Here is a 25,925-nt window from a genome sequence, read left to right as displayed (position 1 = left end):
CGTCTTTCGATATTGCTCGCACACCCACTCGTGCGAACAAACAGTTGTTTGGTATTGCTAAAAATCTCTCTCTCGTGCGCGCTCTTACACATGTGTCCGTACGTCCGTCGGTCCACTATCTCCCTCTTCTCTGAGTTCTCTGCCGCCTCCCTTCGCACCGTGTACATGCATGGCCGCGTTCGCACCGCGTCCCGCACCGCTTTCGAGGCGTCCTCCGTGTCGTTATTTCCGACCGAGGTATGCTGTCGCTACTGCGTCGGCGTATGCGTTGCAGGCTCTAGTTAGTGCAGGCTATTCCCACATGCGATGGCGCCCACACAAAGACCACCGCCTCTAGCTTCGATCTATAGTACGCAATCGCCTCTCTCTCTCCCAGTATGAGAGGTTGAGTGCGAGACAGAGAGAGAGAGATTTTTAGCGCCAGGACGCCCTCTCGCTGGCCCCAGCGTGTGCCCAGACGCGCACACCCGCGCGCACCACCTCACACGGCTCGTGTGTCTCTTGCAGGGGCGCCTTCAAGTCCAAGCACGACCATGAGGAGGTCAACACGAGCTATCTGGCGACAATGGAGATTGACGCCGATGGGCTGAATCTGATCAAGGCTGTGGCCGCCGAGGCTGCCCGCGAATCGGTGCCTGTGGCTGCTGAGGTCCCTGATGCCGAGGACAACGCGCCGCCTCCAGCTCCAGTGGGGGATGGCGAGGCCGACGAGCGGAGCGCGGCGGCGAGCACCCCCGAGGATCTCGCCGCCTTGCTGATGCAGGTTGGGCTGAGCACCCGGAAGAAGAGCCCGTATCTTCAGGGCCTGATCGATGCGGTCCGCTCAAAGGCCGACGCTGCAGTGTCCAAGGATGGCAGCCTCAAGCCCTCGACCGAGGCAGCAGACGACATCCGGATAATGCGCTTCTTGGGCGCAAACAAGTGGGACGCCGCCGCCGCCGCCGAGGAGTACGTCAGCTCGCTAAAGAGCCGCAAGGCGAAGGGACTCGACGCCCTCCGCGACGAGATCGTCGCCAAAAATCCCGGCTTCTTCGGCGGCAAGGAGGAGCTCGACTGCATCTACGTGCACGGGACGAGCAAAGCTCTGCAGGAGGTCAACCCCCGCACCTTCACCGACGTGCGCACCGAGGGCCCGTACCGGCTGCTGCGAGACAAGCGAGGCAACCTCGTCGTGATTGAGTGCGTGGGCGTGGTCGACTATGCCGCCATCGCCGCTGTCGGCTTCGAGCCGTGGACGAAGGAGTTCTTCACCTTCAACGAGCTGCGCGTGCTGATGCTCGACGAGCTCTCGCGGCGATGCGGGAAGCTGCTGCTAACAAACACCGTCATGGACATGTCGCACATCAACATGATGCCCAATCCCTTCGCGCCAAAGGTCGAGAAGGACGGGAAGGCCGCCGCCAAGGCGTCGTCGGAGGTGACCAAGGAGGTGTACCCGACGACAACCTTCCGAAACTACATGGTCAACCTCTCCGAGTCGACCGCCAAGGCGGCGGGGCCGCTGATAAAGGCGCTGGTGCCCAAGCGCTCGGCGGATAAGCTCAAGATATTTGGCCCCGACTTCCAGTCGGCGCTCCACGAAGACGTTGACTGCGCAAACCTGCCTCAGCGGTATGGAGGGGAGCTCCCGGACGGCATCCAGTTCAAACTGATCGACGCCAAGGGAAAGAAGAAGTGAGCGCGTCGCGCCGAGCGTGCGTGGACCAGTCACCCCCCTCAGTCCTCTGAAATGTGATCCCATTCGGCTCGATGGGCGCCTCGGGAACCCGGACGGCAGAGCCGGCAGCTTTTTGGAGCTATCCTCTCTGCGAGAGAGTGTCCGATGCGCTGGACGGACACACGCTAGTCTGTGGGGGCGGGGAAGAGGGCTCGAGCGGACCCCCGGGGTTGGCGGTCCGACGGCAGAGGTAGGCGTCGGGCGGCCTGTGTGTGTGCCGCGAGGGGGCGACGGAGATTTCCGAGATATCCACACACCTAGAGACGACCACCGCGTCGGCACGTCGGCGCAGCCACGTGCGACGTGGCGCTCTTTGTCACTCTGTGATCTGCCTCCGAGGGGTCTCGCTGTTGATTTCATACGGATAAAAACAGTACAGCCACGCCTCCTGGCCACTGTGGCGCTGCGTGCGTATACACTGTGGCGCAGTGGTGGCGGAGCGGTGTGGCGCGGCGCTCCACCGCGGCTCGGCGCGATCTGGCTCTCTACCGATGGCAATCTGACTGTGGGAACGTGGCGCGCCCGGCGCGTGCGCCCCTCACCCGGCCTTCTTCTCCTTGTCCTCCTTGAGCGGGACGATGCGATTGAAGACGGGCGCCTCCGCCGTGGAGTCCGTGTCGACGCAGAAGAAGCCGAGCCGCTGGAACTGGAAGGCCGGCCGGTCGGCGCTGCGCGCGGGAGGGCCCGCCGCCTGCGCGAGGTCCCTCTCGACCACCGCCTCGTGCTCCACGCAGGAGTCCGGGTTGAGCAGCTTGAGCCACGAGGGCGCGCCTACGGGACACATGCCGCGTCGTGGGCCGCGTCGTGGACGCTGCACGGCGCCATCGGCCCGCGAGTAGCTCGCGCTTTCAGGCGAGGCCGCCTCCGCCTCGTCCGCCTCGTCGCCCTCGCCCTCCTCGTCGCCCCCGCCGCCCCCGCCCTTGAGCTTGGCAGCCTCGCCCTCGGGGTCCTCGGGCGTGAAGAGGACACCGTAGACGCGCACCTTGGCGCGCACCCCCTCGGCCGCAGACACCCAGTGCAGGTGGCCCTTGGTCTTGTTGCGCTCGGCGGACCCGTCCGCCTGGGAGGCGCGGCATATGGAGACGCGTCAGAGTCGTGCCGGAGTCTCGCTCCCCGCCAACGGGCCGCGCCCACCGAGCAGACGAGCGCGGTCACGCCGCCGTCGCCGCCCCTCACCACCTCGTCGCAGCGGATGGTCACGCCGGCGCCGAGCAAGCCAACCTCCTTCCCGGGCGCGAGGCCGAAGAAGCTCGGCGCGTCCACCTGCGAAGGCGCGGTCGCGTCGGCGCGCCCCACCCCGACGCGTGTGCGCTGCCGCCACGATACCGCGGCTGGGCGCTGGGCGCAGCGCGGGGTCCGGGGAAGCGCGACGGAGGCTCGCGCCTCGCGAAAGTCGTCGCGGTCGATGTAGATGGTCTCGGGCAGCACGAGCCGCCGGGCGCCCATCTCTGCGTTCCGCGGGTGGTTCGGCGACTCGAACGGCTTCCCGCCCGCCGCGAGACCGCGCAGCTCCACCTGCGAGGGGGGAGGCGCTGAGCGGCGGGCGCCGAAGCTCCCGCGCCGGCGGAGCGCGCGCGGAGGGGCTGCGCCTTGAGCGGCCTCAGCACGGCGGAGCGGCGCGGCGCGGAGGCGTCCAGCGCTGTGCGCGCGACATGCTCGACGACCTGCCACCGCGCAGTCATGGCGGCCTTCGTGACGCCGACCTGTCCACGGCTGGACGCGTGAGGGAGACGCCGTTCGCACTCCCAGCGGCCGGCCTCTGCGACGCCATCCTCGTCGCAGAAGCGGTTGAGCATCGCTGCGGAGAAGCCGCGCCGGCGGAGCCCCTCGATGGTTGGCAGCCGCGGGTCGTCCCAGCCGCAGACGAAGCCGCCCTCGACGAGGAACTTGAGCTTGCGCTTCGACATGAGCGTGTGCGTGATGTTGAGGCGCGAGTACTCCCACGTCACGGGCTTGTACAGCCGCAGGGCGTGCAGCAGCCAGTAGTACGGCCCGTCGACCGCCTGGCGCTGCCCGAACTCGAGGGTGCAGAGCGAGTGCGAGATGTCCTCGAGCGAGTCGACGATGCAGTGGGTGTAGTCGTAGGTCGGGTAGACGCACCTGCGCGCGGCGAGCGGAGACGCGGGGAGAGGGCGAGAGGGGGGAGGGGGAGTCGGAAAGAGAGTGCGGGCGCGTGGTCTGTGGTCCCGGGTGGAACGAAGACGCTCCTCTCTAGGCCTCTCTAGGCCTCTCTCGGCCTCTCTAGCCCCCTCTCGCACCACTCGTCGCCGGTGCGCGGGTGTGAGTGGAAGAGGACGCGGTACGCCGCCGGGTCCCAGAGTGACGAGTTGTCCGACAGCAAGTCGCCTGCTCGTGTCCAGGACGTGTCTAGGACATGTCCAGGAAGAGCCAGGAGTTGTCCGACAGCAATTGTCGCCTGCTCACAGCGCGGCCGGTGAGGAGACGCCACGCCACGCCGCGGGCGGTGGGGAAGGCAGCGGCGCCTACTCAGCACCACAAGCGACGGGGAGCGTAACGACCCTCGCCTCGCGCCTCAGAGGCAGCCGCGCGAGAGGGGCGCCCTTCATCCGGAGCACGGCCTCGCCCTCGCCGAACCTGCCCGTCCGCATCCTCTCGAAGAGGAGCAGGTTCTCCTGCACCGCGAGACGAGCCGAGGTGAGCCCAAATCAGCCGAGCCGCTCCCCCCTACCCCCCTCGAGAAGGCGCAGGCTCTCCTCCACACTCCGGCCGCGGAACGGCGAGCTCGCGGCCGGCGGCAGCGGCGGCGGCGGCTTGCCGGCCGCCTTGGCCTCGAGCTTGACCTTGCCGGGCGAGGGGAGGGGATGCGTGGAGGGCAAACGGGGGGGGGGGGGGGGGAGCAGGGGGGAGAGGGAGGGAGAGGGGGCGAGCGACCTTGCCGTGGTAGTTGCGCAGCGCCATCCGCGACGCCTTGATCTCTTCGGCGGTCTGGTGGCAGACGTAGGCGCCGTCGGAGCGGATCAGCTGCAGCGCCAGGTCGTAGAGCTGCGGGAAGTAGTCCGAGCTGTACGTGACCGCGACGGGCGTGTGGCCGAGCCACGCCACCGAGTCGAGGATCGAGTCAATGTACTCTTGCTTCTCCGCCGCCGGGTTGGTGTCGTCAAACCGCATCACCGTCGCGCCTGAGCCTCCCGCCTCCCGCGCCAGCCGCGCCTGCGCCGGGGACGGTGCCGGGTGGCGGCCGCGGCGGCCGTGGCGGCCGTGCCGGTGCTGCGGTGCTGCGGTGTGTCGGTGCTGCGGTGCTGCGCGCCTGCCCAAAGTTGAAGTTCATCGCCTTGGCGTGGCCGATGTGCAGGTACCCGTTGGGCTCGGGTGGGAAGCGCGTGCGGATCCCACCGCCCGTTCGCTTGAGGTAGGCCGCGTGATCCTCCGCCGCGTTGAGCGCGTAGTTGTGCGCCGCGTCTATGTCTGGCCGGAGCGGCTTTGCCTGGATGTTTTCCACCGGGGGCTTGAGCACTAGCTTCTGCTCCACGCCACCGTCGGCCGGCTTCGGCTCCTTGTCGGCCACGGCCTCCTTCTCGGCGGGAGGAGGCTTCTCCTTCTTCGGTTTCGCCGTTGCCTGGACGGTTGAGGCGTCGCACGCAGCCTTGGCGGCGACAAACCGCTCGGTCGCCGCCACAAAGTCCTTCGCCTCGAACGCCTTTTCGCCCTCCTCGATGAGGCGCAGGCCCTCCGGGTCGGGACGCTTCCGGGACGCCTTGACGGCGTCCGTCTTCGCAGTCTTTGCGCCGGACTTGCTCATCGAGCAGCGATCGGCTGCTGCAGCCCAGGCTCGCTGCGTCGAGGCCCTGGCTGGGTTCGCGGCGCAGTTCCAGGTAGGGAGCCAACGGAGCAGTGCCTCCCTGGGCCTGGGTGTGCGGCTGGAGGTCTCGCTCTCGGGGTGGTGGTGAAGAACAAAACATGTTGCACCAATAACATAGTTCTACGAATATATACGATCACTGGATCTATAAACACCGGCGATGCGGACGCACCGGAAGCCCAGCTGCGGAAGCCGCGGGCCGACGACGGCGCCCAAGTCCGCAAGTCCGCACCTTGACCCTTTTGGCCCGCCGCACAAGCTCGACGCGGCGCGAGTCTGCAGCTCGTGCGCAGGGCCAGGCGGCGCCTGCGCAGCGCCACCAGAGCAGCACTCCCCTCCCCTCCCCTCCCCTCCCGCCGCGCACCCGATCAGCCCATCATCCTGATGCTGACCCGCAACCCCAACCCGCCACGGGGAGACGCGCCCCTCACCCCTACCCCCTTCCCGCCAGCGCGGGGCGGGCCTCAGTACACCGACTGCATGCCACGCACCGCGAGCTCCGTCACCTGCGAGCGCGACACGGCCCAGGGTGGGCGTGTGATACGGGGCTGCGTGACGGGCATCTCTTCTCGGTGTCAGCCGGCCGCCGCCCGCCTGCCACTTGTCCGGCGGCGGCTCCTTTGACTTCTCCCGCCCCTCCTCGCCGCCCGCCTCGCCGCCCGCCTCGCCGCCGTCCGCAGGCGCCTACTCACAGCGTGGCCACCCTCCCGCACAGCGCCTCGGCAGCGTGATCCGCCGCCTGGCAGCGGCGGTCTCCTCCCCCGCCGCTTCCGGCTCCGGCTCCGCCCAGTCCTCTGTCGGCTGGAGAGCGAAGAGGTAGTGCACCGCGCGGATGTCGTCCTCGTCCCCCTCGACGATCTGCTTCGTGCTCTTGGACCGGACGCAGTTGAGCTGGTGCGCCTGCGCCAGAGGGGGAGGCGGAGGGGCTCGCGGGAGGCGCCTCTCGAGGGGCGGGGGGGAAGGGCTCGGGCCACGCTCTCCCCGACGGCAGGCGGGTGTGCGCGAGCGAAGCCGGGCGGCGGGCCGTGGCGTGCTGGCGTGCTGCTGGCGTGCTGCCGGCGTGCTGCCGGCGTGCTGCTGGCGTGCTGCTGGCGTGCCGGCGGCACCTCGAAGGAGACGACGGGCGTGGGCATGCCTCCGATGTAGCGGACGGACTCGATCTCCGGGTCGGAGAGGAAGAGGAGCCGCTCGTCCATCTGGAGCTGGTGCGCCTCCCGCTCCATCACCGACTTGTGCAGCGCGCCGTACGCGGCGTCGCGGCAGCAGCGGCGCAGCGCCTCCATGTCGCCGCGCAGGTAGGCGCCGAGCACGTCGCGCTGCTTCTGGGCAACCTCCTCGGTGAGGAACTTGTCCATGTCGAAGTCGGGCATCAGCTCGCGCAGCTCGCGCAGCGCCTCCGCCTGCTCCGTCTCCCCAAAGATCCGGTCGCCGACGCTGCCCGCCGCGTCGCCAAACCAGCCAAACCCAGACCCAGACCCAAAGTTGGTCGCCTTCTCCCAAAAGGTTGGCTCGCGCACGACCACGGCGCCCGAGTCGGCGGGCGGCGCGTCGGCGGCGGCGCCCGCCGCGCCCGCCGCGCCGCCGCCCCCGAACGCCCCCCCCAGCCGCTCGCGCGCCGCCGAAAAGGCAGCGCTGACATCAGCGACGAGCCGCTCGTGCAGCGGCGGCGGCAGAGGCTCGCCGGGCGCGCCGTCGGACTTGGCGCCGGGCTGCTCGCCGCCCGCCGCGCCGCCCGCCGCGCTGCCGCTCGCCTCCTCCTGGCTCGCGCGCTGGAAGCCCGCCTCAGCCGCCGACGCCTCCGCCTTGGCCTTGGCCTCCGCCGCAAGCTTCGCGGCCTGCTCGGCCGCCTCCGACGCCTTGGCGCCGGCCTGCTCGGCCGCGGAGGAGGCGGAACTGCCCGCCTGCTCCGCCGCCCGCTGGAAGCCCGCCGTCGCGGCCGTCGCCGCCTCGCGTGCCTTCTTCAGCGTCTCGTCCTCGCGCAGCCCCTTGAGCGCCTCCTGCAGATCCTTGTTCTTCTCGACCTCCTTCTTCAGGTTCTCCTTGAGGTTGCCGAAGAAGCCGCCGCCGTTCTGCCGCGCAGCCGCCCAGACCGGGCCGCCGCCGAGCCGCTGAGGCAGACGTCTCATGGTACGCATCCGAGCCTTCCTCACGGTATTGAAGAAATCGACCGCGGCATGTGTGAGCATAATGCAGGTGGGGACCCTGTCCTCCTCCCCCATCCCTCGTCTGGGTTTGTCTGTTTTCTTTCTTTCTTTCAGCAGTTTTATGCTTTCACTATTTTATTCTTTAGATGGTTTGTTCCTGGTTTGTTCGCTCATGGCCGGAGTCGAGGAGTGCATGCAGCGAAAGAAAACTGTTCCCCCTCCTCGTCTCTTTCCCACCTAGGCGGGGCGCAGGTACCAGTGGTAATCCCGTCGTCAGCTGTAACGATGCACCCGAAGGGGACCCCAGCGCAAACATCATCGGTGGAGGTACAAGTGTTCGAAGAGAGAGTGGACGTGTGGACCTGAGCAACGATATGACTTGGCGGCAAATGATCGCAGTGGGCGTCATAAGAGTCGTCCTTGCGCGAGGAGAGCTCGATAAACTCGAGGGGCCAAAATATGCCGCCAGGAGGGCGGAGTTGCGCCGAAAGGCGGGAGAACGGAGAAGCCGCGAGAGCAAGGGATCGGCAGGCGGCGGTGGCGTCGCAGGATGAGGCAGAGACGAGAGCGACGCGGACAGAGGAGGAAGCGACAGGAGGGAGAACGACGAGAGTGGGACGACCGCGAGGTGGCATGAAGGTTGCAGCGAGAATCGGCGAGGGACTGCGAAGGGAGACAGAAAGAGGCAGACGACCAAGGGTTAGGGTGGGCGACGGCTAGCACCACACTCCTCTCCTTAAAATCCCTGTGTGGTGGCGGCGTGCCGTCCTCCCATCCCTCCCTTGGGTTGTCTGTTTTCTTTCTTTCTTTCTTTGTCGCAGGCACACTGGGCCTCGAGCAAGGGACGGCCCGGGCGGAGATCGCCGCTTCCCAGCCGCCCCCCAGAGCGCTTCCGGCGTGAGGAGCGCACACGCCGGCTTCTTTCTGGTATGCGACGCCTTCGTCGAGTCACCACTACGACAAAAACTCTCTCTCCCACTACGCACTAGCCTCTTGCGCCGCACGAAAGAGAAAGAAAACAGACAACCCAAGGGAGGGATGGGAGGACGGCACGCCGCCACCACACAGGGATTTTAAGGAGAGAAGTGCGGTGCTAGCCGTCGCCCACCCTCTTGGGCGTCTACATGTACCTCTTCCTATCTCTGTTCGCAGTTTCTCGCCAATTCTCGCAGCGACCTTCATGCCACCTCGCGTTCTTCCCACTCTCGTCCTCGTTCTCTCTCCTGCTGTTTCATCCTCTGTCGCGTCGGCCGTCGCTCTCCTCTGCCTCGTTCTGAGACGCCGCTGCCGTCTGCGCGCGAGAGATCTTTAGTCTGCCCTCTGCCGATCCCTTGCTCTCGCTGCTTCTCGCCTCTCTGCGTAACTCCGCCCTCCTCGCGGCGTATTTTGGCCCCTCGAGTTTATCGAGCTCTCCTCGCGCAAGGGGGCAAGGACGACTCTTCTGACGCCCACTCCGATCATTTGCCGCCAAGTCATATCATTGCTCAGGTCCACTCTCGTTTCGAGCACTTGTACCTCAACGGTCGGTGTTGGCCCTGGGGTTCCCTTCGGGTGCAGAAAGAAAGAAAGAAAACAGACAACCCAAGGGAGGGATGGGGACGGCACGCCGCCACCACACAGGGATTTTAAGGAGAGGAGTGTGGTGCTAGCCGTCGCCCACCCTAAACCCTTGGTCGTCTGCCTCTTTCTATCTCCCTCCGCAGTCCCTCGCCGATTCTCGCTCCAACCTTCATGCCACCTCTCGCGGTCGTCCCACTCTCGTCGTTCTCCCTCCTGTCGCTTCCTCCTCTGTCGCGTCGCCCTTCGGGTGCAAATAAATAAATAGAGCAGTCATCTCCAGGGAGAGATGGGCGACGCACACACGAACACAGAGGGACGGTGCGCACCCCGCCCCGCTCGCAGGGCGTGCATCACACAGGTGGACTGTGTGACTCCTCGGGTTTCTGGGACTCAGAGGTGTGCTAGTCGGGTGCATAAAAAAACACACACAACCGAAGGGAGGGATGGGAGGACGGCACGCCGCCACCACGCAGGGATTTTAAAGTCGGGTGAATCGTGACAACGCGGCCAAATTCTTCTTCTCCGGTGTGCCATCTTCGGACTCTCCACACGCACTGCGAGCTCTCCACACGCCCTCTGAAATTCACACCAAACACATCGGTCGCCATGACCGCCCTCCTCGGCAGCCTCGCCGTTCTAGCCTTCACTCAGCCGCCGATCGGCAGCCTCGCCGATCGCCGATCGCTGCTTCGCGCCGGCTCTGCCACCGCGCTCGGCTCCTGGCTGCCGCAGTTCATGCAGCCGCCCGGTGCTGCGAGCGCTGCGCGCCGCCTGCCAAAGGCAGCCAAAGGCGCGACCAATGAGGTTGTGAGGACGGTCAATGGCATTCGCCACAAGCGCATGGGCGGCGGAGACCTCGTCGTCTCCGAGATGGGGCTGGGCACGCAGCGCTGGTGCACATCGCCCTCCCGCACGCTGCCACGCCCAGCGCCCGCTCGCGATGCCTCACCGACCCGCGGTCACGACTTGCCTTCGCAGGGGCAGCGGCGACTTCAACGCGCCGGACGAGGCGACCTGCCTCTCGTTCCTCGACCGCGCCATTTTGGAGGGTGGCATCAACCTCATCGACACGGCGGAGCAGTACCCGATCCCGAGCACGCGGGCCAAGCCCGAGGGCGACACCGAGCGCATCATCGGCAGGTGGCTCGCGCAGGACAAAGCGCGGCGGCAGCAGGTGGTGATTGCGTCCAAGATCACGGGCGGGCAGAACGTCAACGCCAAGAACATCATCGCCGACTGCGAGGGGTCGCTCCGGCGGCTCGGCACCGACTACCTCGACATCTACAACCTGCACTGGCCCGCGCGCTACTCTCCGCAGTCCAACTGGGGGCAGAGCCTCGAGTACAAGCAGGAGGTCGAGCTCTACTCGGGCGGGCGGGCAGACTTTGGCGAGATCGCAGAGGCGATGGGCGCGCTGGTGAAGCAGGGCAAGATCCGCGGGTGGGGCATGTGCAACGACAACGCGTACGGCCTCGCCGCCAGCTGCTACGCGGCTCGGGCGCTCGGCGTGCCGCCGCCTGTCAACATGCAGAATGACTACTCGCTAATTAACAGGAGGATCGATGAAAACGGCCTCGCCGAGGCGTCGAGTCCCGTCCACGAGAACGTGGGCTTCATGGCGTACAATGTGCTGGCCGGCGGCGTGCTGACTGGCAAGTACCTCGAGCGCGCCGCGGCGGTGGACGACCCTGACCAGGCGTCGGCGAGGAGGTCGCTCGAGGCGCCGCGTGGCCGCATGGACGAGCGCGGGTGGGGCTATACCTTGTACCGGTACCGCAGCGGGCCGGCGGCGGAGGCGACCCGAGCCTACAGCGCGCTGGCCAAGACGTACGGCATGTCGCTCACCGAGCTGGCCTGCCGGTGGACCAAGGAGCGGAGTAGCGTCACCACAGCACTGCTCGGCCACACGTCCCTCGCGCAGCTCGACGAGACGCTCAGGTACTACAGCAAGAAGGAGCCGCTGCCACCCTCGCTGCTGTGGGAAATCGACCGGGTTCACATGCGCAACCGATTGCCGATCTTCTCTTCCACGCGCGTGGGCAAGGACTGGGACGGGGAGGGGGAGATAGGGGAGCCTTTGCCATGAGCGCCGCTGCGGCAGGCCGGCATGCAGCGCGGCGGACGGTAAGGTAAACGATTAGTTTAGTGAACCGGGCGAGAATTTCTATTTCACTCTGCCCCCCTGGTCGAACCTGTCTAGCTGCCTCTGAGCTCTGTCCGGACGCACGTCGCGCACGTGTCGAGTCACGCTCGCGGACCGGTCGCCCGCTCCTCTCCCGGGTGCCCGGGGCGCGGCGCGCGGGGGGCGGGGGTCTCCGCGTGACCACTCGCCCGGCACCACGCCGCGCGCGTGATAGACGAATTCGTGGAGCGCGCGCACTCTTCTTTCCACTTTCGCCAGCTCTCTCTCTCTCTCTCTCTCTCTCTCTCTCTCTCTCTCTCTCTCTCTCTCTCTCTCTCTCTCTCTCTCTCTCTCGTCCAAGGTCAGGCAGGGTCTGAGTGTCTTGCGTGTCTTGTTTGTTTGTGGTGGTTCTGTGTGTCGCTCCTGTGTGACCGTCACCGCCCGTCTCGCGTCCACCCATACCGCGTTGGTGCCCCAGTCGTTGGTCGGACTGTGTTTTGCCTTCCTATTCTACCTATCTATCTGTGTGGACTTAACAGCCAGCCTACCTAGCCAGCCAGCCAGCCGGCGGCGCGCGGGGTGGGGTGTCGGTGTGTTGCTGTTGGTGGGGATCCATCCAAGGAGAGACAGCTCAGGCAAGAATGAAGACGTCACACAGACATCTGACATCTCGCTAGGCCTAGCGGTCTCGGGCACCGCACCCGTGCTGCCACAAACTTAGGGTACCCCTAGGCTTAAAAGGGTGGGCCCTGGGGCGCCTGCGGCTTAAACGGCTTAAAACCGGCCTAGGCCGGTTTTAAGAGCTGCTGGGCCTCCGATTCCTTAAACGGTCTTAAACGCTTAAACGGTGCGGGAGAGCTCCCGAGGTCGATGGTCCGGGAGGCTCCCGGTAGACGCCGGAGGCCGGGAAGCTGGCTACAGTCAGCTAGCACGCGCCCCCTATGCGAGTATGGCTCCTGCCAGTGCACCAGACTTACAGATGTGTCTTCAGAGGCGGGTTTGTGTGCCTAATAACGGCAGTATTGGAGAAAACGGCGCGGAACCCAGCGACGCATGCCCCTAAACGGCTGTGGTTCCCATATGGGAACTTCGCCAATTCTGTGAAAGAGAAAGCTGATGCGGCTGGTCGCAGCGACGGCCGATCCAGCAGTCGTCTGCGACATGGCAGTGGCCCCGAGTCATGTGCAGCTGGTCCCGAGCGGCTCAGGTCCCAGATCGAATCTCGGACCCACAGATTCTAGATTCCTTTAGATTCCCTGGATTCCCGCAACAGCGATCTCTTAGCGGCGGCAAACAGAGGCGCAACTCTGCCAGCAGCGAGGAGGCTCCTGCTGCTCAGCTACCGAGGCCTGGTGGCGTCGGCTGCTGCGTGGAGAAGACAGCAGCACTGTCCGACCTCAAAACATGCACAACAAGCGGGATTTGTGACTCTGTCCTCGATTCTTCAGTCGCTCTGCCGGACGCGGTCGCTTTGTCGCGAGGGTCACCAGTGCAAGCCGTGTGGACGCCCAGAATAGCCTCCCCTGGCTTAGCTAGAGTGAGAGATATTGTGCACGTGGTCAGCCTCTACAATATATACTCTGACACTTTACCTCCCAGAGCTCGTCTCGGTCCGCCACGGCCATCCTCAGCCTCCGGAGGGCCCTCGGCCGCGGCGCGGTGCGGCGGCGTCACAAATCCGACGTCAGTTCACCGGGACGCGATCGGGCGATCTGAAGTCCAACTAGGCGTATGGATTGTCCGCCCAGGGCTATCACCTGGACCCCTCAATGGACGCCTGCGGTGCCGCCCCCACGAGGTGTTGTTCACACCTGTCCAACCATTCTCGTGCAGCAGGAACGCGCTGTGTGTGGCTGGCAGCAAACTCAAATGACGACGGGTTGCAGCCTCGTAGCTCAACGGCAACATTGTGCATGAGGAAGGCTGATAGAAGTATCACCAGCCACACAACCAACAGCTTCTGGAGAGTATGCGGAGCGCAAACAGCCGGTGATCAAAGGCGTGTTGCTGTCGGTGGCAGATTGCCAGAGGGACGCCGGCGCCTCGGTGCGTGGCTTCGTCACAATTTTCCACCGCTCAACTTGGAGGCAGTGTGTCTAGTAGCGTGCTACACCTATGACGGCGGACCTCACTGGGGCGCCGACGTGCGACGACCGTCTGGGATCGAAAGACGAAACCGCGTCCCAGGAGCTCGTGCAGAGCGCGCTCCGGAGCTCGGTGGCGGGAAATTTGAAGGGAACGTGGTGGCTTCCCACCGCCTCTGTATGTGCCCAATAAAGTGCTAACACGACCCTCGGGCAGCAGGGGGTATGTGGCGAGCGCACGGAGGCACAGTTAGGCCGCCGTGATATCGCCCTTCCGGGCACCCCGTTTCGGTAGCCGTTTAGGGGTTAAACGGTCTTAAACGCTTAAACGCTGCGGGAGAGCTCCCGAGGTCGATGGTCCGGGAGGCTCCCCACAGACGCCGGAGGCCGGGAAGCTGGCTACAGTCAGCTGGCACGCGTCCCCTATGCGAGTATGGCTCCTGCCAGTGCACCAGACTTACAGATGTGTCTTCAGAGGCGGGTTTGTGCCTAATAACGGCAGTATTGGAGAAAACGGCGCCGAACGCAGCGACGCGTGCCGGTGAGGCCGATTTTCTTAAACGGTCTTAAAAGAGGGACCCCCGTGCCTGCAATCTCTTAAATGACAATTTGAGCCCCCAAACCTCCTCATTTCTTAAAAGGTCTTAAAAAAATCCGGCCCTCAGAACCCTAGGGGTACCCTAAGGCCACAAAGCACAATGTGCTGCCACAAAGCACCACTAGCGATTTCGCGCGGAGGGCGTAGTGAAGTGCTGGGGCGCTCACTGTGTGTTATTCGGGTGGGGATCCATCAGTGGTAAGCGGCTTTAGTCACAGATCCAAGCTCAGATGTCACACCAACACCACAAACACGCTCACTTCGTCGCTGCTGTAGATGGGCCTCCGGGGGCCCATGCTACGTCGAAGCACAGACCCGATCTCGGCACTCACGGGCTGCCACGCGCCCGCGCGCGGCGCGGGCCGCACCGCCCATGCCCCCGGGTCACCAACCCCGCCTCTCGGCCCTCTCGGCCCTCAGGAGCGTGCGGGAGACCGGCGAGGGGCGCGCCGCGCGCCGCCTGCAGAGCCGCCAGAGGCATTGTGTCGCCTCCGCTGGCGGGGTTCCCGCGCGCCCGCCCGCGCCCGCGCCCGCCCACGCCGCGCCCGCGGGCTCCGGATGCGCCGCGCTCCTTCTCCTTCTTCTCGATGGCAGTCCGCGTGTGCTTGTCGACGGGTCGGCGGCGTGGTCGAGGGGAAGGTCGGCGGCGGCCGCAACTCTGCCGCCGTCGCTCCGCCGGCTCTGACCGAGTATCGGGCGTTGAGGGCGGCGGCGCAAAGCGGGTCTGGCGCATCCATCGCCACGAGCCTCGCGGCCGCGCTCGTGGCACACCTGGTGGCGGCTCTCGAGGCCCCGTCTCTACGGCGCTCGACGCCGTGTGAGGTCGCCGGCGGCCGCAACTCCGTGTCTCCGCCGCCGTCGCTCCGCCGGCTCTGACCGAGTATCGGGCGTTGAGGTTGGCGGCGCAAAGCGGGTCTGGCGCATCCATCGCCACGAGCCTCGCGGCGGCGGTCGTGGCACACCTGGTGGCGGCTCTCGAGGCCGTCTCTACGGCGCTCGACACCGTGTGAGGTCGCCGGCGGCCGCACCTCTGCCGCCGTCGCTCCGCCGGCTCTAACCGAGTATATCGGGCGTTGAGGGCGGCGGCGCAAAGTGGGTCTGGTGCGCCACGGCCACCACCCTTGCCACCGCCCTTGCCGCCGCCCTTGCCACCCTTTGCCGCCTTGCCTCCGCCGCGGGCGGCGGTGGGAGCGGCCTGCTGGGCTAGCATGTTGTCCGTGGCTGTGGACGGGCACGTGGAACGTCAATTCATGTTCGAACGGTCTCCGGGATTCAAACAAAAAATAGCCGGGGCCCTCTCGCAACCCCTCCGACCCCCCGGGACCCGTGGGCGTCGAAGAGGCGCTCTCGGGGGGCCGTTCTGAGTTCATGCTACCACGAAGCACACTGTGCTGCGTCAAAGCACCGGCCCCGAGTCCGCTAGGGCAGAGCCAGAGAGGTTGGTATTCACACTCACACTCCCCCACAGCCCATTGTGGATGCGCGCCGCGTCCGCGTGCACATTTGAGCGATTCTAAGATCAGGTCAGGCACCTCCCCACTGGAAAGGGAAATCTAAGTTTCAAATCCAAGCCTCCACACCGACTGCCATTCCCCTCCCGTACCCGAGACACGCATAACGTAATGAACACGGCAGGCTCGCTCGCGTAGGCCTAGTCAGCCCTAAGAAGAAATCCAGGCTCGAGCAGGGGGAGAGTGATTTCTTCTTGGGGGTTCGCGCTGATTAGCGCAGTGCCTCCCTTCCGCTTCGGTCGGCGCGGTACCCACACACTCGTTCGTCCGAGTCCAGGCCCCACAGTCATGCACGCTGTGGCCATGATGTTGCTCTTGCTACACGGCACGCGACACAGCACAGGACGGCTATATTGATTATTCCGCGAAACAACGTCTGGACTTGGACTGAGCATCCGAGTGCAAGTACCGCTCCTTTTCACGCGCGCGCGAGGCGTGCAGACAGGGATGCCAGGGGAGAGAGCGAATGGCGCGGTTAAAGAAAGAAAGAAACCCGACAAACAAAGGAGGGATGGGAGGACGGCACGCCGCCACCACACATGCATGTTTTTTCTTTCCAAGATAACACGCTGCCGGCCCCCGTCGGCCCACCTTTGTCGTCGCAGCGGCTCGTCATCGCCTTTGCTTGAACTCGCTCCTCTCTGGTCCGTGCCCCGCCCCACGAGCCGCCCGCATGAGGCACATCACTCTCTACCACACAACGCACGATATCACGATGCAACCGCACAGCACGTTGCCCGCCGCCGCCGTTGCCCGCCGCCGCCGTTGCCCGCCGACGCCGTTGCCCGCTGCCCGCCGCCGCCGTTGCCCGGGACCCTGCGCCCTCGCCGTTTGCTAAGCTTGATCATGCCCGCCGCAGATGCTCAAGGTTATCCTCTACTTCACCCTCTGCGCCAGCGTGCAAGCGGCGGGACTCACCGTGGAGAATGTCACCGCGCGCTACGGATGCACGTGCAGCTCAAGCAACCCCAACTGCATCCAAGGCTCTTGCATCTCGGACGCCTACACGCAGTGCGACAACACGGGTTGTGTCGGATCCGCTGGTGGCCGCCCTTGGTCCGGATGTGGCTCGCTAGTTGGCGGCACATGCTCGGAGAGCCACTCGAGCGGCGAAATGGCAGACGCAGAGGATGCCGCCAACGGGCTCGCAGTGGGGATCATCATCGTGATCGTATTTGGCGCCCTTCTCGCCTCCGCTGTCCTCACTTGCCTCGTGAAATTTATGCTCAAGCAGCTTTGCGACTGAAAAGCTTCGCACCGGAGACGAGCTCGCGGACGCCGCCATTGTCCATGTCCAAGTTGCAGGTGACCGATTCCGACGAGACCAAGAAGTAGACCACGCATTCATGAGAGGAGAGAGCTCCTCGTCCGGCCAACTGTTGTGTTGACTACGGCCACTGAGTTCTGACGCAGTCGAGAGCGGTCCCGTGCCATATTCGACTTGTACATTATAGAGGGGGGAGGTCGTGAGAGCCGAGAGAGAATAACATGGCGTCCATGCACCATGGCGGCGGGCGCCTGCTTCCTCGTGTGAGAGAGAGTTTTCACGACCAACAAGAAATCTCACAACTCACAGTGATCTCACAAACATCATGTGATCTCTCTCTCTCTCTCTCTCTCTCTCTCTCTCTCTCTCTCTCTCTCTCTCTCTCTCTCTCTCCTCTCTCTCTGTGGTAGACCGGCACGGCTCTCTCCCCCCCCCGCATTTCCGATTCGCGTTGCCTTGCCCCCAAAATACTCTTCTCTCTGTGAGACTGCGCCTCGTTTTTTCGCACAACGACGCCGGTCGACGAGCGCCTGCAGCATGGCCTGCTTCTGCGCCGGCGGGTGCTGCACGCTCAGCTGGATGAGCTGCTGGAGCTGGTCGCGAGAGATCTGCATCCCTCAGCGCAGCAGGCGCCGGGCCGCAGCAGGGTAGGCTCGCGACTTCAAGCTTGGGCTGGGCTCCTGGCCGTGACGGGATGCTGATTTCACAGCATTTGGATTGGCATGCGTCAGCACCAGGCCACTGGCCACCAACCAGCAAGCTGAGCCCCCCCACGTCCAAGCCTCCACACCGACTGCCATTCCCCTCCCGTACCCGAGACACGCATAACGTAATGAACACGGCAGGCTCGCTCGCGTAGGCCTAGTCAGCCCTAAGAAGAAATCCAGGCTCGAGCAGGGGGAGAGTGATTTCTTCTTGGGGGTTCGCGCTGATTAGCGCAGTGCCTCCCTTCCGCTTCGGTCGGCGCGGTACCCACACACTCGTTCGTCCGAGTCCAGGCCCCACAGTCATGCACGCTGTGGCCATGATGTTGCTCTTGCTACACGGCACGCGACACAGCACAGGACGGCTATATTGATTATTCTGCGAAACAACGTCTGGACTTGGACTGAGCATCCGAGTGCAAGTACCGCTCCTTTTCACGCGCGCGCGAGGCGTGCAGACAGGGATGCCAGGGGAGAGAGCGAATGGCGCGGTTAAAGAAAGAAAGAAACCCGACAAACAAAGGAGGGATGGGAGGACGGCACGCCGCCACCACACATGCATGTTTTTTCTTTCCAAGATAACACGCTGCCGGCCCCCGTCGGCCCACCTTTGTCGTCGCAGCGGCTCGTCATCGCCTTTGCTTGAACTCGCTCCTCTCTGGTCCGTGCCCCGCCCCACGAGCCGCCCGCATGAGGCACATCACTCTCTACCACACAACGCACGATATCACGATGCAACCGCACAGCACGTTGCCCGCCGCCGCCGTTGCCCGCCGCCGCCGTTGCCCGCCGACGCCGTTGCCCGCTGCCCGCCGCCGCCGTTGCCCGGGACCCTGCGCCCTCGCCGTTTGCTAAGCTTGATCATGCCCGCCGCAGATGCTCAAGGTTATCCTCTACTTCACCCTCTGCGCCAGCGTGCAAGCGGCGGGACTCACCGTGGAGAATGTCACCGCGCGCTACGGATGCACGTGCAGCTCAAGCAACCCCAACTGCATCCAAGGCTCTTGCATCTCGGACGCCTACACGCAGTGCGACAACACGGGTTGTGTCGGATCCGCTGGTGGCCGCCCTTGGTCCGGATGTGGCTCGCTAGTTGGCGGCACATGCTCGGAGAGCCACTCGAGCGGCGAAATGGCAGACGCAGAGGATGCCGCCAACGGGCTCGCAGTGGGGATCATCATCGTGATCGTATTTGGCGCCCTTCTCGCCTCCGCTGTCCTCACTTGCCTCGTGAAATTTATGCTCAAGCAGCTTTGCGACTGAAAAGCTTCGCACCGGAGACGAGCTCGCGGACGCCGCCATTGTCCATGTCCAAGTTGCAGGTGACCGATTCCGACGAGACCAAGAAGTAGACCACGCATTCATGAGAGGAGAGAGCTCCTCGTCCGGCCAACTGTTGTGTTGACTACGGCCACTGAGTTCTGACGCAGTCGAGAGCGGTCCCGTGCCATATTCGACTTGTACATTATAGAGGGGGGAGGTCGTGAGAGCCGAGAGAGAATAACATGGCGTCCATGCACCATGGCGGCGGGCGCCTGCTTCCTCGTGTGAGAGAGAGTTTTCACGACCAACAAGAAATCTCACACTCACAGTGATCTCACAAACATCATGTGATCTCTCTCTCTCTCTCTCTCTCTCTCTCTCTCTCTCTCTCTCTCTCTCTCTCTCTCTCTCTCTCTCTCTCTCTCTCTCTCTCTCTCTCTCTCGTGGTAGACCGGCACGGCTCTCTCCCCCCCCCGCATTTCCGATTCGCGTTGCCTTGCCCCCAAAATACTCTTCTCTCTGTGAGACTGCGCCTCGTTTTTTCGCACAACGACGCCGGTCGACGAGCGCCTGCAGCATGGCCTGCTTCTGCGCCGGCGGGTGCTGCACGCTCAGCTGGATGAGCTGCTGGAGCTGGTCGCGAGAGATCTGCATCCCTCAGCGCAGCAGGCGCCGGGCCGCAGCAGGGTAGGCTCGCGACTTCAAGCTTGGGCTGGGCTCCTGGCCGTGACGGGATGCTGATTTCACAGCATTTGGATTGGCATGCGTCAGCACCAGGCCAACCGCAAATTTGCACAAACTCCGTGCAAAGCCTCTTCGAACGCGCGAAAGCGCCGGCTTTCGAAACTCGGCGCCCGCCCTCTTTCTGGCCGCGTCCCTCCCCTGTCCTCTCGACTGCTTCCCTCTTTTACATACATAAATCTCGAAGCACACTTGAATGCTCACTTGGCAGGTAACATATGCGCCACGCGCCCCAACCGCTCCTCTGGTCGCCGCCGGCCTCCGCGGCGGCGGCGATGTCCCAGCGCCACCCATCGGCCAGCCCTCAGATCGATCGATCGGCGCTCAAAGTCGGCTTCAGATCCGAGAACGCTGCTGGCGCCGCCGCCGATCCCAGCGGCGACGCCAGCAGCTTCCTCTGCTCTCCAATGCGCCGAGAAGCGACGCGGGGGTGCTCGGCCCGCCATGGACGACGAAGCTCCGCCGGGCGCGCGTCGGCCGGTCCGGTGGCACCCTCTGCGCGCGGCACCTGCCGGCGCCCCGACGACAGCCGTCGCGCCACCGCTGATGGAGGGGCGGTCGGCGCCGCTGCCGCGCGCCGCGCCGCCGGTGGGAGGGGCACTGGTGGTGGCCTGCCTGGCTTCGAGCGGGGCATGGCGGGGGCCGCCCCGTCGCGGTATTGTTTCTTTCTACTAAGCAAAATTCGAGCCAATTGAGGAAACTCTAGCTGGCAGGCTGGACAGCACTGAGGGAAGGCCGATTTCCGCCCAGTGGGGGCTAACCTCGAAATGTGCACCTTGGATGGCTGCGCTCCCTCTTTCACAGCCATCCTTAGCACGGATGGCTGTGAAAGAGGGAGCGCAGCCATCCAAGGTGCACATTTCGAGGTTAGCCCCCAGTGGCAGGCCTGATCTTTCGCTCATTTTTGTGGAAGCGATTTGATCGGTGTGCGTGTGTCACGACCTTCGCGCGGGGGCGCGAAACACGAAATGACAACTCCTCCTCCGAAATGCTCAATTATAGTGCGTCAGTCTGTGGTTGCGCGGTGAATCAGGTAACGGGTCGATGCCACGCTCGCACCTGGACCTGGCGAATGCCCGGTGCTCCCGACGCCAGCAATGCTCCTCGCTTCTCGGCTACACACAGCCCCAAGAGCTGCGCGTTTGCCCGTGTGTAATCCTCCACGTGGCGCCGCACAAGCTGCTCTTGTCGATGGCCTGAGCGGTTGGTGCGGCGGAAGACCCTCGCGACCTGATCGGCGGACGGCTGCAAGTTACAATGAGAGGTAGGAAGGCGGGTTGGGGTGTAAGGCCATCTTGTGAGTCTCCTCTGTCCCGACACACCTCCTCGCGGAAGCCTCTCGGAGGGTTCCCGCTCTGACCGAAGCCGAGCCACTCGCCCAAGTCGTGCGGCACTGCCGACGGCAGCCGGTCGTAGTCGAGGTGTCGATAGAAGGCGCTGTCTATCCGTTCGAGCTGCGGCACCATCTCCTCACGGATAATCTCCGTGAACATCTTGAGTGCGGATGTCGCCTCGCCGCTGAAAAAATGCGAGCGGCCAACAGCAGATGCCACCACGTCAAAGGCATTCCGCACGAGTACCTAGACGAGTAGAGCGGGCGCTGGCAGTTAGCCATTCGAGGAGACGGGCGGAGCTGCACAGTCCCCACGCTCGCCAGGATTCTCAGATCGGCGCCGTGGCTCTCAAAAATTTCGGCAAGTATGCGCACGTTTGGGACCTGAGGCAAGGGACACAGCAGCCACCTCGGCACGGGCCCATTTCGAGGTGGCCCCGGTCCGGTGCGAGTGACCTGGTGACGCTTGCACGCGCCGCCATAGTTTGGGTAAGAGAGCATGCCTGTTCCGGAATCAGTGAGTCGCTGAGGTGTGGAGAGAGGGAGACGCCAGGGGAGGCCGCAAGGAGAGCAGACCAGTACCCCAGCCCATTATAGTGTTGACGGAGATGAGGCCTCCGCTCCCCGTACGCAGGAGCGCGATGCTACGCCCAATCGACCGCACCAGCCCGGGGAACTCGCCACGGGAGGCCGACCACGGCCGGCTGCTCTTGTTGGCCGCCTGCTCGAAACGCGCGCCAAACAAACCTCGCCGGCCCTACCGAAGGATGGGAATTGAGCGGCGATCCGGTGGGTCCGAGCCTACCCAGCCTCCAAGGGCAATGCACCTTGTCGCTTGAGAGCAGCTTGCGGAGCGCCGCGGCGTCGCGGCATCGCGTGTTACCCGACTGCGCGGCGCAGTTCCCAAAGACGCGCTGCAGCAGGTGATGCCCCGACGACTCGACCCCCATCACAAACACGAATCGGTGGCTCGCGACAGCCGTCTTCGGAAGGACACGTGGGTAGCCTCGAGGCTCATCGGAGGGTCCCTCGTCTAGGTGGTGGCAGGTGGGCGCGTCGGGGCCGCGGCCGAAGCGGTCGCGCCAGCGGTGGTGCTGCAGTTTGGAGACGGTGGCCACGGGACCCGACGCGGTGGCCACCATCGACGGTCGGACGCAAGTTAGGGACGTGTCACGTGAACTCGAGTGAACCTAAAATTGCAGAGGCGGTTAGTGGTGCACTAACCCCGAGAAACCCTTCGGGTCACTCCTCATCGCAAACCCTGTCAGCAGTCCTCCTCCGGGAATGTACGTAAGAGCCACATACATTGAAAATGTTTGGCCGTTGCCACCTACCTGGCGAGCTGGGGTGTGGAATAATGGGAACCTTTCCCTCCTGAATGTCAGGAAAAGAAAAAGCCTTGCTCAGGAACTGGCTCATGGCCGCCGATCGCTCGTGGGCCTCTCGATGGTGCCGGGCGGGGAGCGAGCCGCTCGACGAGGTGCTGGTGCGCGACGTGGAGGAGACGCAGCGGCCGCCGATTGCTCGCTACTTTGCCGAGGAGGGCAACGCCTCTCCCGCCTCGCCTCGGCTACAGCGCGCCACACAGCTCGAGTTGCTGAGGCTCTGCTCCAAGGCGCCGCATTCGGCGACGCGCGAGGCAAACCTCGCTGCGCTGGCCGCTTCTCGGCAGCGATTGCTGCAGGCGGACGGCGAGGATCTGGGGCAGGAGGACGAGCTGGCCGACGAGTTGCGTGCCTTTTGCGCGAGGCACGCGCTGTGGCCGCACGGAACAGAGACGCTCGTCCTGCGGCACTTCCGCGTCGGTGGCCGCGGCCTCGCTGCTGCAGCCGACCTGTCTGCCGGCGACACCGTCCTGGCGGTGCCAGAGTCGCTGCTGCTGTCGAGCGAGAGGCAGCGGCGAGGCAACAGCTCCGCACTCCGCCCGATGCCTGGTTGTGAGGCCCTCCCCGCCACACGCCAGGCTCTCGTCGTACGACGGCCTCGCCGCCGCCTTGTCTGCCGCCGCCGGCGACTCGCTCCACGACGACGTGCGGCTCAGCCTCGCGCTGCTGCTCGAGATTGCGCGAGATCAGGCGGGCGCGTGGGCCGAGTACTGCCGCTTCCTGCCCGAGCGGCCGCCGAGTGCGCTGCACTGGGCCTCGCGCCAGCTGCAGAGGCTGGCGCACACCCCGCTCGTCGGCCGGGTGACTGCGGCGCGCGAGGCGCTGCGCGAGGCGCACGCAGCCCTCCTGCCAGCCGCACGGCGGGGACGCTTGAGTGATCTCACCCTTGTCGCCAGGCGCACGCAGCCCTCTTCCCGGCGCTGTCGCTCGCGCTGCCGCAGCTCTTCCCGCCGGCGAGCTTCTCGTGGCGCCGCTTCCTCTGGGCGTACACCGTCGTGCAGACGCGCGGCCTGGTCGTTGGCGGCGGCGCGGAGCCGCGCGCACGCCGCACGGTGCTCGCCCCCGTGGCAGACTTGCTCAACTACTCGCCGACTTCGCCGCTCGCGTGGCCGTCCCTCGAGGCTGCGGGCGCCGCAAGGCCAACGGGGCCGGTGGCGGAGGGGCCTCCTTCAGCCACGCTCGCACTCACGTTCCGGCTGCTGAGCGCGGTGCCGGCGGGGCGGCAGCTCTGCCTCTACTACGGCCACCCGCTCGCCGCTCGAGAGTGTCGAGCACTGGGGGCCCTTCCCCGAAGCTTCTCGGAGCCTTCCTGTAGGCCGCCTCTCCTCGCTCGAGAGCCTCGAGCACTATGGCTTCGTGGACGCGTCGGCCCTGGAGCGAGAGGCGGTCGAGCTGTGCCTCGAGCCTCCGGAGGAGGAGGGCGAGGAGGGCGAGGAGGGCGAGGAGGGCGAGGAGGGCGAGGCCGACGCGGAGGGCGGCGAGGAGGGCGGCGAGGAGGAGGGCGGCGAGGGAGGGGACTGGGCGGCGGCGGCGGCGGCGGCGGCATCCGGTGGCGGGGCGGTGGCTCTGCTCCGCCGCGCCGCCCTCGCGCGAGTTGGGACGACGCACTACTTGCGCGCGAGCGGACCGCCGAGCCGCCGCCTGCTGCGGGCGCTCCACTGGGGCACCGCGCCGGCGGAGGAGCTGCTGCCGCTCGCGCGCGCCGGCGCGGATCCTGCGGCGGCGCCGCTGACGCGCGAGGCGACGGGCCGCGCGCACGAGGCCTTGCGCGCCATCCTCGCCTCGCTGGGAAAGCCTGGCGGCGGCGAGGAGGGCGAGAGCGGCAGGGCGGCCGACGTGCAGGCGGCCGGGCCGGGCGGTGACATCAGCGCCTATCTCGCGTTTGAGAGGGCGGTGGTGGTGAATGCGCACCGGCATCTCGGTGTGGCGGAGAAGAGCGCTGCGGAGACCTAGACTACCTCTAGAGCAAACTAGACGCATCGCGAAATACGCTTTGTGGCAGTGTGGCTGCGCGCCACGCCGCGCACGCGCCCGCGCGCCGCCGCCGCCGCGCGCGAGGTGGGTGGGAGAATCTTGTTATCCAGGAAACCACCGCAAGCAAAAAGATGCAAGAATGCACCTACCGTGTACCGATCTCGACATTGTCGCGGAGACTTACTAAACGTAATCTCTTTTTGGCCCCCTTGGTGCAGCGGCGCCACGAGCTACGTGTCCGTGAGATGGCACCAATCTGCAACGGCCAACAACGCCGCGGCCACCAGCGGCGTGAGGGCTGCCGCCGCCCGTCCCGGGCACCGCCAGCTTCTCCCCGCCGCCGCGGCGTAGCGGCCGAGGTCTGGACGCTGCCCGATGCGTGCAGCGCGATGCACGAGACGGGCGAGGTCGACGGCGTCCAGGAGCGCCGTGTTTGCTCCCCCGGCGCGGCGGGCTGTGCCGAGGTCCCACCTCCGCCGCCTCACCCAGCGCGCGTCGCCAATCACCGCCACTGCAGCGCTCGGGGAGCCAGCCTCCAACGCGACCGTCTGGAGCTGCCCGTGGGCGCAGACGCAGAGGTCAAACAAGAGGGCCTCGCTCTTGCCTCGAACACAGAAGCTGAGACGGATGGCGCCGCTCGACGAGCGCTCGAGCCGCTCGACCGAGCACGACAGTCGTAGCGTCCCCGGCCTCAGACTTCGAGCCAGCAGCATCTGCAAGCCTTGCTGCGGATATCGGGCACCGTCGTCGTCCCCACTGCTGCTTCTGGAGGCCGCGCCGCCGCGACCGCCGTGCCCTCGCAGCCTCGTAGCCTGGCCTGCGAGCCCTAGCTCGTCGAGCACGGCCTCCGCGGCTGGCACTCGGATGTCTCCCGACACCTGAGGATTGTCGAGCGCCTCGGTCTGCTCAAAGACGACAACATTGCAAAGATTGGCCTGCTGAACGGCGCGCGCAAATGCAAGTCCCGAAAAGCCGGCGCCAATCACGGCCACGCGCATACACACTATTTTGCTGGCGAGCCGGATGCCGACACACCAAAACGCGGGCGGACTCGTGAGCTGTAGGGTTCGGCAGGGTTCGGCCAGGCTGGGTATTCGGCGGGTGACCTGTGAATGACCGCACTGTGACTACCAACTCCGTTTCTTGAGGTCGAGCGAGTGGTCGGCTCTTTCTTTTCGATTGTAATCCTCGAGTCCATAGACACCTCACTAGACCCCACATACGGTCTCGTCCGTGCCTCGCAGGCCGGTGAGATTGCTAGAGGTCGAGCAAGCTGCTCTAGCCTCACATGTCACTTCCTGTCGTCTGTTGTTTGAGTTGTGCCCTTCCTTGTTTGTTTGTGCCCTTGGCACCGTGGAGTGCTGGGGGGGGCGACAGGGAGGATGTGGCCCTGAGTTATGTGTACGCCGACTCAGGGTGTGTGGCAGCCAGCTGGCTGTGTGTCTTGTGAGCCTTTTGTGTCTGTGTGTCGCTCGTGCGTGTCGTCATCATCTGTCCAGCGTCCACCCATACCGCGTTGGTGTCCAGTCCGAGCCTGGCTGTTCTTCACCTTTCTACCTACCTACCTACTCGAGTTGGGAGAGAGAGATTGGAGAGAGATTTTTAGCTTCCGGTGATCGTCCTTCCAAGACCCTTGCGCCTTGGCCTTGCTCTCCAAAAGACTTAGAGCTCTTGCTTGCCGCTCTTCTGTCTTCTCAGACTC

The 25,925-nt window shown here is 65.2% G+C and overlaps 7 protein-coding genes across 7 annotated transcripts; 5 read left to right on the top strand and 2 right to left on the bottom strand.

Moving 5' to 3' along the window:
• The first annotated feature begins 429 nt into the window (after positions 1–429).
• EMIHUDRAFT_433101 (hypothetical protein) lies at positions 430–2,077 on the top strand. The gene has a single exon (XM_005757600.1). It carries the CDS (start codon positions 566–568, stop codon positions 1,676–1,678), a length of 1,113 nt encoding a protein of 370 aa, XP_005757657.1. The 5' UTR covers positions 430–565; the 3' UTR covers positions 1,679–2,077.
• EMIHUDRAFT_414809 (hypothetical protein) lies at positions 2,069–5,526 on the bottom strand. The gene is made up of 11 exons (XM_005757599.1): positions 4,986–5,526; positions 4,610–4,888; positions 4,294–4,350; positions 4,215–4,242; positions 3,976–4,063; positions 3,484–3,817; positions 3,325–3,420; positions 3,089–3,232; positions 2,852–2,980; positions 2,535–2,777; positions 2,069–2,357 (listed from the first exon to the last, which is right to left on the bottom strand). The coding sequence occupies exons 1-11, from the start codon at positions 5,475–5,477 to the stop codon at positions 2,256–2,258; spliced, it is 1,992 nt and encodes a 663-aa protein (XP_005757656.1). The 5' UTR covers positions 5,478–5,526; the 3' UTR covers positions 2,069–2,255.
• Positions 5,527–9,847: 4,321 nt separating this feature from the next.
• On the top strand, positions 9,848–11,327 carry EMIHUDRAFT_198823 (hypothetical protein; the record flags this gene model as incomplete). The annotated part of the gene is made up of 2 exons (XM_005757598.1): positions 9,848–10,134; positions 10,220–11,327. 2 exons carry the CDS (start codon positions 9,848–9,850, stop codon positions 11,325–11,327), a joined length of 1,395 nt encoding a protein of 464 aa, XP_005757655.1.
• Positions 11,328–16,415: 5,088 nt separating this feature from the next.
• Positions 16,416–18,790, top strand: EMIHUDRAFT_97151 (hypothetical protein; the record flags this gene model as incomplete). The annotated part of the gene is made up of 2 exons (XM_005757597.1): positions 16,416–16,769; positions 18,404–18,790. 2 exons carry the CDS (start codon positions 16,416–16,418, stop codon positions 18,788–18,790), a joined length of 741 nt encoding a protein of 246 aa, XP_005757654.1.
• A 915-nt stretch (positions 18,791–19,705) lies between these two features.
• On the top strand, positions 19,706–20,145 carry EMIHUDRAFT_350982 (hypothetical protein; the record flags this gene model as incomplete). The annotated part of the gene is made up of 1 exon (XM_005757596.1): positions 19,706–20,145. A coding segment is annotated over exon 1 (329 nt), but the record flags the coding sequence as incomplete, so codon positions are not given.
• Positions 20,146–22,281: 2,136 nt separating this feature from the next.
• On the top strand, positions 22,282–24,202 carry EMIHUDRAFT_97149 (hypothetical protein; the record flags this gene model as incomplete). The annotated part of the gene is made up of 4 exons (XM_005757595.1): positions 22,282–22,745; positions 22,828–23,050; positions 23,146–23,515; positions 23,565–24,202. The coding sequence occupies 4 exons, from the start codon at positions 22,282–22,284 to the stop codon at positions 24,200–24,202; spliced, it is 1,695 nt and encodes a 564-aa protein (XP_005757652.1).
• Positions 24,203–24,453: 251 nt separating this feature from the next.
• Positions 24,454–25,221, bottom strand: EMIHUDRAFT_198817 (hypothetical protein; the record flags this gene model as incomplete). The annotated part of the gene is made up of 1 exon (XM_005757594.1): positions 24,454–25,221. The coding sequence occupies one exon, from the start codon at positions 25,219–25,221 to the stop codon at positions 24,454–24,456; it is 768 nt and encodes a 255-aa protein (XP_005757651.1).
• Positions 25,222–25,925: the final 704 nt, after the last annotated feature.

This window comes from Emiliania huxleyi, assembly GCF_000372725.1.
Source record: "Emiliania huxleyi CCMP1516 unplaced genomic scaffold EMIHUscaffold_9, whole genome shotgun sequence".
Taxonomy (NCBI): domain Eukaryota; phylum Haptophyta; order Isochrysidales; family Noelaerhabdaceae; genus Emiliania; species Emiliania huxleyi.
Note: the sequence above shows the minus strand (reverse complement) of the source record. Positions and strands in the feature narration are given on the sequence as shown.